The following is a 12,564-nucleotide window of genomic DNA, read 5'->3' on the forward strand; positions in this document are numbered from 1 at the left end:
AATTGACATTTTCACAATGTTCAATCTTCCTGTCCATGAGCATGGTATGTTCTTCCATTTATGTAGATCTCTTATGGTTTCTTGAAGTAGTTTTTTGTAGTTTTCTTTGTATAGGTCTTTTGTATCCCTGGTAAGATATATTCCCAGGTATTTTATATTTTTGGTAGCTATCGTAAATGGTATTGATTTCCTTATTTTTTTTTCAGCAATCTCTTTGCTGGTGTAGAGGAATCCAGCTGATTTTTGGATGTTGATCTTACGTCCTGCCTTGATGCTAAATCTCTCAGTTAGTTCCAGTAGATTTTGACTGAGTCTCTCTAGGTATCGGATCATATTATCAGCAAATAGGGATAGTTTGGCTTCTTCCTTACCAATTTGGATGCCTTGATTTCCCTTTCTTGCCTTATTGCCCTGGCTAGGACTTCCAGTACAATGTTAAATAGAAGTGTGATAGAGGGCATCCTTGTCTGGTTCCTGTTCTCAAGGGGAATGGTTTCATTGAGTTTTGCTGGGTACATAATTCTTGGTTGGAAATTTTTCTCTTTCAGTTTTTTATATATACCATCCCATTGTCTTCTTGCCTCCATGGTTTGTGTCGAGAAATCCAAGCTTAGTCTTATTGGTTGCCCCTTGTAGGTAACTTTCTCTTTTTCCTGTGCTGCTCTCATGATTCTTTCTTTGTCTTTGGTTTTGGTAAGTTAAATAATGATGTGTCTTGCTGATTTTCTTTTGATGGTCTTTGCTATTTGGGGTTCATTGGAGTTCCTGAATGGATATATTCTCATCTTTCATCATACCAGGAAAATTCTCTTCCAACAAAAACTTCAACAGTTTTCTCTGTGGTTTCATTTGTCTCTTCCTGTTCTGGAATTCTGATTACACGTAGGTTATTCCTTTTGATGGTATCCCACATGAACCTTAGGATTTCTTCATTTTGTTTTGATCTTTATTCTGATTGATCCCTTTCCAAAGAAGTGTTCAGGTATTTGCCTTCAATCTCCCTAATTCTGTCTTTCATTGATTCAGTTCTACTCCTTTGCCATTCAATGTCTTATCTATATTTGAAAATTTAGAATTGATCTTCTGGATTTCTGTATGTAGATTTTGTATCATTTCTAATTTTTCCTTTATTTTGTCATTTTGTTCTTATATTGTCTTTCAGAATTGTTCTAGGGTTTTCTCTGTGTTTTCCTTGATCTGTCTCTCAATTAGTTGAAGATACCTAAATGTTATTCTTTTGAATTCCTTATCAGGGAGTTCCAATGCTGTACCTTCCTCAAGGATGTGTTTTGTCTCTGTATCCTGGTCCCTTGTTTCTCCTGCTTTATCTTGCTTGTTTGTGTGGACTGTGATGCTCTGTTGTTTCCGAGGCATTTTGACGTTTTTGTGTTTATATTGGTGATGGTATGTTGGAGTTACTTGCCCACTATTTTCGTTTTCTTTGTTTTGTTTGTATGTTATCTACACAAGCAGGGTTCTGTGCTCCTCTATTCATTAGTTGAAGGCCCTTATACACTAACCACCTGTCTCCTTTCCTGTTGTCCGCCTTTCATATGTCCCTGCCGACGTTGGCCAACAGAACCTATTCTTAGGTCCCTGAAATCCAAATGAGAATGCTATCACTTTAAAATCCAAAATGGTTGCTACTTGTAAAGATTCAAAATGGCTGTGCCCTCAGTCACTTTAAATATCCAAAATGGCCACCACTTGTAAACATTCCAAATGGCTACGCCCTCGGTCACTTTAAATATCCAAAATGGCTTCCACATGTAAACAGTCAAAATGGCTGTGCCCTCTGGACAGTGGAAAGTCAACAGTTCAGGTTGTCTCCCTCCTTGCTGTTTCCCTTCCTAGTCTTAGGCCACCAGTGCAGTCATCCCTGCAGCCCTTGGTGACCAGTGTTGATCTTTAGGTCAATTCTCAGGTCCCAACACCACTTGGAAATATTCAGGCTGTTGGTCCTGTCAGAGTAGCTGACAGTCCGCAGGTCCAGCAGTCTCTGTACTCACTGTTTTTGTTCAGGTTTTTCCACTAGTTGGTGCCTAATCTACCTCTGCATAGTTCCTTTCAAAGCTCAGGGCTCCAGGATTATCTTCTGTATCTCTGTCAATTGGTTTCTTTTTTCTTTGTTGAAGAGGGTCTGTGTCTTTTGTCTGCCTGTTCCTCCATCTTACTGGAAGTCTCAAAACTGTGTGTCTTGTGGAGTTTTCCACAGTCAAGATTTTACTGACTGCATCCCCATGGTGTCCTTTATCATGTATTTCCGTCCCAGTGTTTATTTTACATTGTTGATTGACAGAGAAACTCAAGCAGATTAAAGGTAGATATTTTGGCAAGAGTACTTCATAGATGACAGGGAAGACTTTATTAGAGACCACAGTTCCTCTCTTTTTATAACAGTCATTTATGATCCTTGCATTGGTCCATTGATTTGTTGTTGTTAGGTGCAGTTCAGTTGGTTCTGACTCTAAGTGACCCTGTGTACAGGAGAATGAAACATTGCCCGGTCCTGTGCTATCCTCACAATCATTGTTATGTTTGATCCCATTGTTGCAGCCACTGTGTCAATCCATCTTGTCGAGAGTCTCTTTTTCTCTGAGACTCAACTTTACCAACCATGATGTCCTCCAGGGACTAGACTCTCCTCATAACATGTCCAAAGTATGTGAGACAGATTGAAAATAACATGGTTTGAGTCAGGTGTACTTTAGTCCTCAAAGTGACGTCTTTGCTTCTTAACACTGTAAAGAGATTTCCCCAATGCAAGATGTTGTTTAATTTCTTGACTGCTGCTTCTATGGATGTTGATTGTGGGTTGCAATAAAATGAAATCCTTGACAACATCAGTATATTCTTTGTTTATCATGTTGGTTATTGGTCCAATGTGAGGATTTTTGTTTTATGTTGAGATGTAATCCATACTGAAGGCTGTGGTCTTTGATCTTCATCAGTAAGTGCTTCAAGTCTTCTTCAACAGCAGGTTGTTAATGAGTCTTCCCCCAGTCTTGCTTCCCAGATTATTTGCTCAACACGCAGATTGAGTAAGTGTAGTGAAAGGTTATAATCCTTATGTACACCTTTAGTGATTTTAAACTACACATTATCCTCTTGTTCTGTTCGAACAAGGACTGACTCTTGGTCTGTTTACACATTCTGCATGACCACAATTAGTGTTCTGGAATCAGTTCCCATTCTTCACAATGTTATCCATAATTTGTTAGGATCCACATAGTTCAATGTCTTTGCATAGTCAATAAAACACAGGTAAATATTAATTCATTAAGGATTGCTGATTATCTTTGAATAGTCAATAAACACTGAACCCAAAGTAGGGGCAGGTAAAGAGATTTTCACTGAGAACCAGTTACCTAGAACCTGGTCTCAATTCTCTAGAAGTGATTGCATCTGTGACCCTGTCTTGTGATTTTTAGATAACATAGAATGTCCACAGCTGGTTTCACTAAATGTTGGTGTGCTACAAAGTAGATGGATCAGTGTTGAAATGATACATATTTTTTCTGTTCTTGTCTTCAGGCTCTTAACATATGTTCATTTTCTCTAAAGAATACACACAATCTTCTTTTGCTTCCTACCCTTGATTCTTACTGACAGAAGAGGAAGAATGTCTTCTCTTCTCTTTCTGACCCTGTGTTTAAGTTGCTGTGCTTTGATCCATAGCCATACTCTGAGGTGTGACACTTCACCTTGTTCTTTTAAATAGGGGCTGCCCACCCCAGCCACTCAGCTTGAGAACTAGTGGGTGTCAGTACTAAATATTTAGTGTAATACATTTAGTATTCCTAACTTGTTGAAATCTTAGGTCTTCATTTAGTTAAAAACATTCTTTTAAAAAGTAACTACTTTGCCACTCAAACAAACAATACTACCACCAACAACAAAAAATTCCTGAGTGATATATGATGTTTTAATGTGTATTCAGAAAGCATGGCTTTATGTTAGCCATTTCAAGCCTTTAAACAAAGAAAAATACTACCCTTTGCTCTTCTCTTCTAGGAAATTCACACAAACGACAAAGAAGTAACGGAAAAGGAAGTAACTCTTCACTTGTTGCCAGGTAACAGTCATGTTAGCATCAAACCTCATGTGCATCTCAAAGCCAATGATAAATTACCTCATCCCTAGCATTGCTATATATAAACTCTTTGTTTTCATCCAGAACATATATAACAGTAATGAGTATGGCACAGATACCAAGGCCTTTAGTTCTATAACTACACCTGGGTATTACAACATCTGCAAATAATTTTTGTTTTCATCCTGCTCCAAACTGCTCAAAATAAACCTGACCATTACCTCTTTCACAAGCAAGGAGCTCTGGTGATGTAGTAGTTAAAGCATTGGCTAGTTGGAACTCAAGAGCAGCTCTGCGGGAGAAAGATGAGGCAGTCTGTTTCCAGAAAAATTTACAGCCTTGGAAACCCTGTGTGGAGATTCTACCCTGTCCTGGTTGTTATGAGTCGGAATTGATTTAATGGCAGTGGGTGGGGTGAGAGGGTTCACAAGCAAATCAGGACTTTTCCAGGTTGCCTTATTTGGCCCCACTCAGGTCTCAAATCAGAAAAAGCCCAGTCCTCCACAAAGCCCTGGGAGTTCTGGTAGCGTAGTGCCTAAGGCACTTGACTGCTAACCAGAAGGCTGGCAGTTCAAACCCACCAGCCAATCCTCGGAAGGAAGGTTGGGCAGTCTACTTCCGTAGTGATACTGCCTCGGAAACCCAAGGAGGGGTGGCTATGAGTCAGGTCCGACTCGATGGCACATAACAGCAACAACCACAAAGCCCTATGCCCCTGCTTTATTCTTACTGCACATGTCTGTAGCTGCCCTTGAATTAAGCAGTTGCCTGAGTATCCCAGGGCGAGCCTTGATGGGTGGCCTCACCTGTCCATCTCTGAGCACAAGTGCAGAGAATACTGATGTTACCCTGAGGCTAACAGCACTTTTCTCTGAGGTCATTATGAAGGAAGGCGCATTGATTGGTTACTTCTGAGATGGAGGAAAGTGACTCTGTAGCTTAAGTTAAATTTTAATCATTTCAGAATTGAAGAGCTGCAGCTGCTCCTCTATATAAGGGATCCTCTGTGGGCTGTGTATCTGTTCTTCCCCCATCATCTTTTTCCCAATCCAAAATACCACTTTTTGTTTTTCCATATATCTTTTTTAGGTACATTTCTCCAAAGCATTAGGGTTCTCATTCTGATACTTCTTATTTCATTCCAGTTTAATATGAGAATAAGAATATGTACAGATTTCTAACTGATTTATCTTCTTTGGTAAAACAGATGGGAATCTTGTAATTTTTTAAAAAACATTTTTAAATTTCAAAGGCTTTTTTCTATGATATATGGTATATAATGGCCTAAACCTTCATCCATATATCCTGTTGTTTTGCCTTTTGTTGGGGTTATGGATTCTGAAATTAACTTTTTTATTTAGCTTAATATTAATTCAGTCAGTCTGCCATCACATGGGTTACCTGATGGCCTCTTCTAAGTGTGCAGCTCTGAGCACACAGTTCACATCTTCGAACCTCAGTTTCCTAGACTAAGCTGTTTTCCAGTTCTTAAATCCCATGGTTCTACACTTTACGCACAACTTGATAAAAATCCACCAGCATGCCAAGCCTGCAGAGACTCACCAGGGAATGTTACTGTAACTACTGCATGCTGATTTCTAGTATCTGGTGTATTTTGACTGTGTGTGTGTGTGTGTGTGTGTGTGTGTATATATACATTGACCTTTTTTATGCGAAAAATTGTGGGTTGTGTCCCTTGAAATGGGAGACCAGAAGAGGCTTAGTGAACATTTTCAGGAGCCGGATGTGGGAGACTGGTTTATTGCCAGGACTGTGGAGAGTGACACACATTCAAAGCCGCACATTTAGCTGCCATCTTGGAGTGGGGGGAGCAACACTCGAGATTTGGTTGCTATGCAACATGCATGCTGCCCTTGTTTTCTAAGTGGGAGATAAAGTTTCTAGCAGAGTGTTGACCCATAATTTTTATCATACCAGTTATCACATTTTACAAATTCAGGTCTGTTCAGTGTTGCTTCGTTGGCCATGAGTGAGCTGGGAAGAACCAGTTTGAAGTCTTGCTTTGAACATTGGAAGCCTTGCTCACATGGATCTAGCTGGGGCATTTTTTTCTGGGCCTATTGTAAACTCTCATGAGGCCCTGACTTCATTGTTTTCTTGCATCTCTGTGGCCTCTCTAGAGGCTTGGTGACTTAGCCATCTGCTGGTATTTCCTTAGAGTTTCAAGCAGAAGTCATTAACCCTCAAAAGATGGAAAACAAATTCCAAAGCATGTCCCTTGATAGTCTTAGTATCTGAAACGCTTCTCTGTTTTCATATTGAAAGTTAGACTAAATCAATTTTGAGCCAAAAGTAAATGTAAAGGCATTGAAGGGAGCTCCCCAGAGAGGACTCTGAGGGGGAAGGGGAGATGGCTGTCGGTTGGAGTAGAAATAGCTTTTTTTTCTCTGCATAGTTCTTACACTTGCTTTTCATTTCACCCCCATCCTTCCCTTTTCCCCACTCTTACTCAGACATCCAGTGCTCGTCAGCTTCTCCGCCTGCGTCCAGGGAGCAGAGAGCACTGACTGTCCCCAGCCCTACCCTTTTTGACTGAAAACAAGCACTCTTGGCCGCCAGGAAAGGCAGCTTCTCCTGTGGGCTGGGTGCCTGCAGATAGAGCAGGAAAGGTGACACATTCACAGGAAATAACCTCAACTAAGAAAGACAGGAAACCACTTTTTCCCCCACAAACCTCTGACATCCTTTTTCCTCCCATCTTTGTGTCTGGAGCCAAAATGAGGGTGGCCATACTACGGTACCTCTTGTGTGTGAGATGAAGCTGCTTGAAAACCCTGTAGCCAAAGAGACAGCCTGTTTTATCAAGTTCAGTGTTAGAAATGGCGCTCTCATGGAACATGGGCCTGGAATCAGTGTTACAGAGCACACAGTGGCAAGCCTTTCCGTTTTTGCTCACTTGGGGTATTGCTTCTGTGGAACTTCTGCTTGGGTCAGGGTAATAGAAGCACTGAGTTCTGTGCCTGAAAGTTTAGTGGAGGTAATCACAGTGAAAAGATAGAGGATCTGAGCCACTTGGATTTTGCTTATTGGTGGCTTCCACTCTGTTTTATCTTTCTCTCCCAAGTTTTGCAGCTCCTGCCATGCTGGAAGGTGTAAAGATCTAAAGTGCTGCATTATGTTGTGTGTGTGTCTTTATGTATATAGTGCCAGAAAGCTTTCGATGTTTTCCTACTGCATGCTCCCGGAAGACTCTGAGGAGGACTTGTTTTGTTTTTGATCAGGTGAGCAACTGCTTTGTGAAGCCAGCACAGTTCTCAAGTACGTCCAGGAAGATTCATGTCAGTGTGGGATCTATGGGAAACTGGTCTGCACGGACTTCAAGATTGCTTTCTTGGGTGATGATGAATCAGCATTGGATAATGATGTATGTATGAGCTGCTGGACTGAGTTTGGGCAAAACAGTGCAATTGTGGCTCCATTATCTTTTTCCTCACACATGAATTACTCCCAACATATGGAACACAAAGGAACAAAAGTCCTATTTGCCCCTGGTCCTGCTCCCTATCCTTTAGAATGTCCTTTCAGTAGCAGGACTGTTCTAAAATTTCCTGCCTATGCTTTGTGTCATGGCACCATGCATTTGCTTCAGAGGCTGGCACTGTCAACTTTTTCTTGTTTTCTTCTGTATTCAGTATAGTATATATCACTCATTGGGAAAACACCTTCCCAAATGTACTACTTCCCCATGCTTTCTCTATACTAAGCTCTTCCTCAAATTCAGGAGCTGAGTTCAGTAATGAAATTGATGCTGAATGCAACACTTGAATTTGGGTTTACTTTATGTTAACCCAGTCTGAACCTAGTAGCAGTGCCTTGTCAGACTCAATCCTGTTACAAACAGTAAGTAATCAAGTAAGGCACTGAGTAAGGAGGGTACTGCCCACCCTACTCAAAAGAGCATTGTACACCAGTGGAAACCCAGCCAAGGTACTTCCTGCCTTCAGGGTGTCAGCCATCCCCAATAACGCATGCTTCTTAAACAATGGCACCTCAGAGTGTACTGCGTCAGGTTTTCTGGGCCACATAACTATAGAGGCTCGATTCCTAGTCTTGTACAAAGATAGGCTTTGCCAGATGCTTGAATCAACTAGTGTTTTCTCTCTGAAGCTGGCTTCATGTGGCTCCATCAGTCACCTGTCTGCATTTGTGTGGGAAACTGTTAACCTGTATCTCACTTGTTGACACTTCTCCCACTGATCTTGGTGGACTGCCAGTGTGTGGACTGGTGGCGGATGGGAGGTTTGCCTAGGAGCACCTGGAGATGCTGTATTCTACCTGGGTTAAAAAATGAGCACTCATGAACTTGTCTCGTACAGTTCATCATCCCTCTCTTCAGGACAGACTGCATTTCCCCAGTTCTTCTTAATGTACAAGTGGAGAATTAAGGGCTCTGCCTGTGAATCTCTAACAGTGCATGGAAAAGAGTTACAGTTGTTTTCTTTTTGAATCTTTCAGGAAACTCAATTTAAGAATAAGGTTATAGGAGAGAATGACATCACACTCCACTGTGTTGATCAGATATATGGCGGTAAGTACCTTCTCTTTCCTGGGATGTTGTCCTCATTGGAAAGTATGATGGATGATGATGATGATCCTTTTATGGTCCATTATTTAAAAACCAGTTGCTGTCTGGTTGATTCAGACTCATGGTGACCCCGTGGTGTTAGACTCGAACTGTCCCCCATAGGCTTTTCATTGGCTCAGTTTTCAGAAGCATATTCCTAGGCCTTGAACCTCCAACCTTTCAGTTAGAAGCCAAGTGCGTTAACTGTTTGTAGCACCCAAGGACTCCATGGTTCTTTATAGTTCACTAAAAAAAAAAATTTTTTTTTGTATACATTATCTTGTTTAAATCCATTTTATAGAAGTAAAAAATTAAGAAATGACTTGTTTGAGTCACTTAGGTTCAGGAGCTTGGACTTGAACTTGGAACTTGTTCTTTGAAATACTTCAAAATGCCATTATGCATTAGATGCTGACTGTAGTTCTGTTGTTGGTGTTAGCTATGTAAGTTTTACTATAAAGGCTAATCTGTTAAAGGCCTGTTACATTGCATTAGCGTATCTTTTCTGCTGACTAAATAAGCTGCTCCTGCCAAGCCGCCACTTCTCTATTTTTGTGTCTAGGGCTTTTCCAGAAATTGTTCAGTAGCCATTTATGATGTCCCAACACTAACAGGTGCTGAGTGTTTCCAAACGCTGGGAAAAGAGGAAGTTTTCAGGAGGGGACCTAGCCATAAGCTCAGGAGTTGACTGGCCAAAGAAAGCATGTCCCTGGTGATCTCTCTTCTGTCTCTCATAATCACCGTTTCACATCATTGGATTAATTTCTGCCAGCAACAGCCAGTCTTACCTCCAAAAGCACAAAGAACTCCTAACTTGCTGTCAGAGAACCGACCCCTTCTGGGTGCAGCTGGGCTCATGCTAATGGTTGTTTGGAGGTAGACAGAACCTGACCTCTCATTTTGAGAGGTATCCTTAGAAGTTAGTAGTTAACTTTGTTTTTTTAGCATTGACTTGTTATATCATAACATAATTTCCCTTCCTGCTTTAATCATCCATCTGTAGTGTTTGATGAGAAGAAAAAAACTCTCTTTGGACAGCTGAAGAAATATCCTGAGAAACTCATTATCCACTGCAAAGACCTCCGAGTATTCCACTTTTGTCTGAGGTACACAAAGGAAGAGGAAGTCAAAAGGGTAACTAGTTGAATGTGTTTTTAGGTTTTATTTTCCATCAGATTTTCCCCACTAATTCTATTTTCTTATTTAACATGAAGGTTAAGGGCGCTTTTACCTCTTTATGATTAAAGTTGGTTATTATCCAACTTTAATCCATGATTTAATCATGAGAGGGAATCTGGTAAGTGATGGCTGTGTATTAGCTTAGCACATGCTGTCTTTAATTCTTTGATTCATAGTGTTTTTATTCCCAGAGCCCCTAAAGGGTGGGAGATGGTAAATCAGAGTCAGTTGTAGAAAGAGAAGGATGGAATAGCTACAAGTAACTCATCCCCTACCTCTCGCAGCCTTCCCAGAAGGTAGTAGCAGTGACCCATAAGTCCTGTGAGTAAATGAATTTACCTCTAGGAGTGGTGGTTGGTGTGAGGAGGTATACAGGACGGATGAACAGAGTTGAATCATCCAGTGAGACCTGTGCTTTGGGAGATTGCATAAACTTAGTCTCCTGATGCCACACCAAGCAGAGATAATCCAACTGAGTGAACTCAGAAGGGGGCTATACCAATGTTCTGTTCATTGTAACATCCAAGACTTCTCTTAGCAAAGATACTGAACATCTCAAACTTGGCAGGGTCATTCTGAATACATTGGGAGAAACCTAGTAGGAAACCAGTCCATTTATATTATCTTTGGTTACAGCTCACTTTTCACACTTAATGGGTAACTCCTAATTTTCTTTGAGGTGGTGTGGTAGTCAGTCCAGTTAGATTTATAAACATGACTCTAGTATCTACTCTGAATTTCAGGGGAAATTCCCTGAGAAACCAGAAAATTCATTTTAGACATCTATCCAAATATACTTCAAATAAAAAGCACGATAAATTGATTGATTTATTTTCCTGATTGTCTAAAAGAAGGTTCTAAAGGCCACCACAAGTGGGACAGGATAGTTATATGTCTTGATTATTATCTGGTACTGGCTGTAAGTCTTTGACGTGCTGGATTTTTATAGTATCTGACTTAAAAAAATAGCACTTAAGTTTTTTACCACCTTATCTGAGAAATTAAATTGCATTTTTAAAATTTCCCTAGAAATCCAAAGCTCTTAGAAAGCCTGACACAATGGTTAGCATTCTTTTTCTTTAGCAATATTCTAAGATACAACTTCATAGCTCCAGACAGACCTCCATAAGAGATAACATGCTGTGGATTGGCAATACCTTAGCATGACTGGAACCATAGACAGCTTTGCTCTTGTCTGTTTTGTGTTTATCTGTTAAAATCATAACTACGTGAAGTCTGTGTGGCTTAATTAATAACTTTACAATTGTTGGTTCTTTTCTAGATTGTCAGTGGCATAATTCATCATACCCAGACCCCTAAACTACTTAAACGATTATTTCTGTTTTCCTATGCAGCTGCTGCACAAAACAGTACAGGTCAGTGTCTCTGAGTTTTAATTTTTTTTTTATTTTATTGTGGTGAAAATATATATAACAAAACATTTGCTAATTCAACAATTTTCCCATGTACAATTTAGTGATAGTGATTATGTTCATCCATGTTGTACAACCATCACCAATATCCATTTTCAAATTATTCCACCACCAGTTACAGAAACTCAGTGCTGCCCTAAGTAGTGATTCCCTCTTTCCCCTTGCCTCCCACCTGTGGTAATAACTGACACTTTGGCCTCCATACATTTGCCTATTCTAGACACTTCATGAAAGTGGGATCCTATAATATTTATTCTTTTGTGACTCTGTTAGTTCACTCAGCATGTTTTCAAGGTCTGTCCATGTTGGAGCATGTATCAGGACTTGATTTCTCTTCCTGGCTGAGTAGTAGTCCAGTAGTCCCTTGTATACATATACTACATTGTGTTTTCCCATTCATCCCTTGATAAACACATAGATTGTTTCCACCTTGTCTTCTAGGAGTTAACTCATGGGTAGGCAGGGCCCTTCCCATTCCTCCCTGAAGTTAGTGGGAGAAAACCCATTCATGCGTTTCTCATTTTGTTTTTCTTCTCTCTAGCAGTTGGTCACTCTTGCTTGGATGATTCACACAAAAGGTTTCTGGGGTTTTTTGCTGTGATCCTTGTTTTAATCCTGTCTTTTAGGTTTGTTAGTTTTTTATGAGGGGTTGTTTGTATATTTGCTTCTTATGAAAGATAAAATCAATGTGTAACTAGGAATGTGAGACTATAGCATAACAAAATTGAGACAAGTTTAAAGTAAAGTTTGAAACAAGTTTAAAATAGCCTTGTTTGTACCTGAGTTCCTTTTACTACTTAAAAATACTTGATTTCATTTGTTAAGATTCCAGAGTATGTCTTACATTCCAGAAAGTCTTTAAACAGCCAACTGAAAACTAAACCCACTGCCATCAAGTCAGTTCTGACTCATAGCAACCCTACAGGATAGAGTAGAACTGCCCCATAGGGTTTCCAAGGCTGCAAATCTTTATGGAAGCCTCTTCTTTCTTCCACAGACTGGCTGATGAGTTCAAACCGCTGACCATTTGGTTAGCAGCCAAGTGTTTTAACTGTTACTGTACCAAAACTCCTTTTTAAACACCAAGAGCACACTTAAAGCTAGTTTAGTAAGGAAAAACTTAACTTTCCAAGTATTTCTCAGTTTACTAAAAAAGGGAGAAATCTTTTAAGTAAGAAATCTTGGTTATCTGACTTGTTGTTGTTAGGTGCCGTCGAGTCGTTTCCGACTCATAGCGACCCCATGCACAGCAGAATGAAACACTGCCCGATCCC

The 12,564-nt window shown here is 40.2% G+C and overlaps 1 protein-coding gene across 1 annotated transcript in view; it reads left to right on the top strand.

The window, feature by feature from the left end:
- Positions 1–12,564, top strand: part of MTMR12 (myotubularin related protein 12) — a 134,556-nt gene that overhangs the window by 75,264 nt on the left and 46,728 nt on the right. Inside the window, exons 2-6 of the mRNA XM_007951604.2 lie at positions 4,015–4,075; positions 7,336–7,478; positions 8,570–8,642; positions 9,682–9,812; positions 11,140–11,233. Coding sequence (XP_007949795.1) covers positions 4,015–4,075; positions 7,336–7,478; positions 8,570–8,642; positions 9,682–9,812; positions 11,140–11,233 — 502 coding nt within the window. The remainder of the gene's footprint in view (positions 1–4,014; positions 4,076–7,335; positions 7,479–8,569; positions 8,643–9,681; positions 9,813–11,139; positions 11,234–12,564) is intronic.

The sequence above is a fragment of the Orycteropus afer genome, unplaced genomic scaffold, assembly GCF_000298275.1.
Source record: "Orycteropus afer afer isolate SDZICR_OR568_19922 unplaced genomic scaffold, OryAfe1.0 scaffold00302, whole genome shotgun sequence".
Lineage (NCBI taxonomy): Eukaryota > Metazoa > Chordata > Mammalia > Tubulidentata > Orycteropodidae > Orycteropus > Orycteropus afer.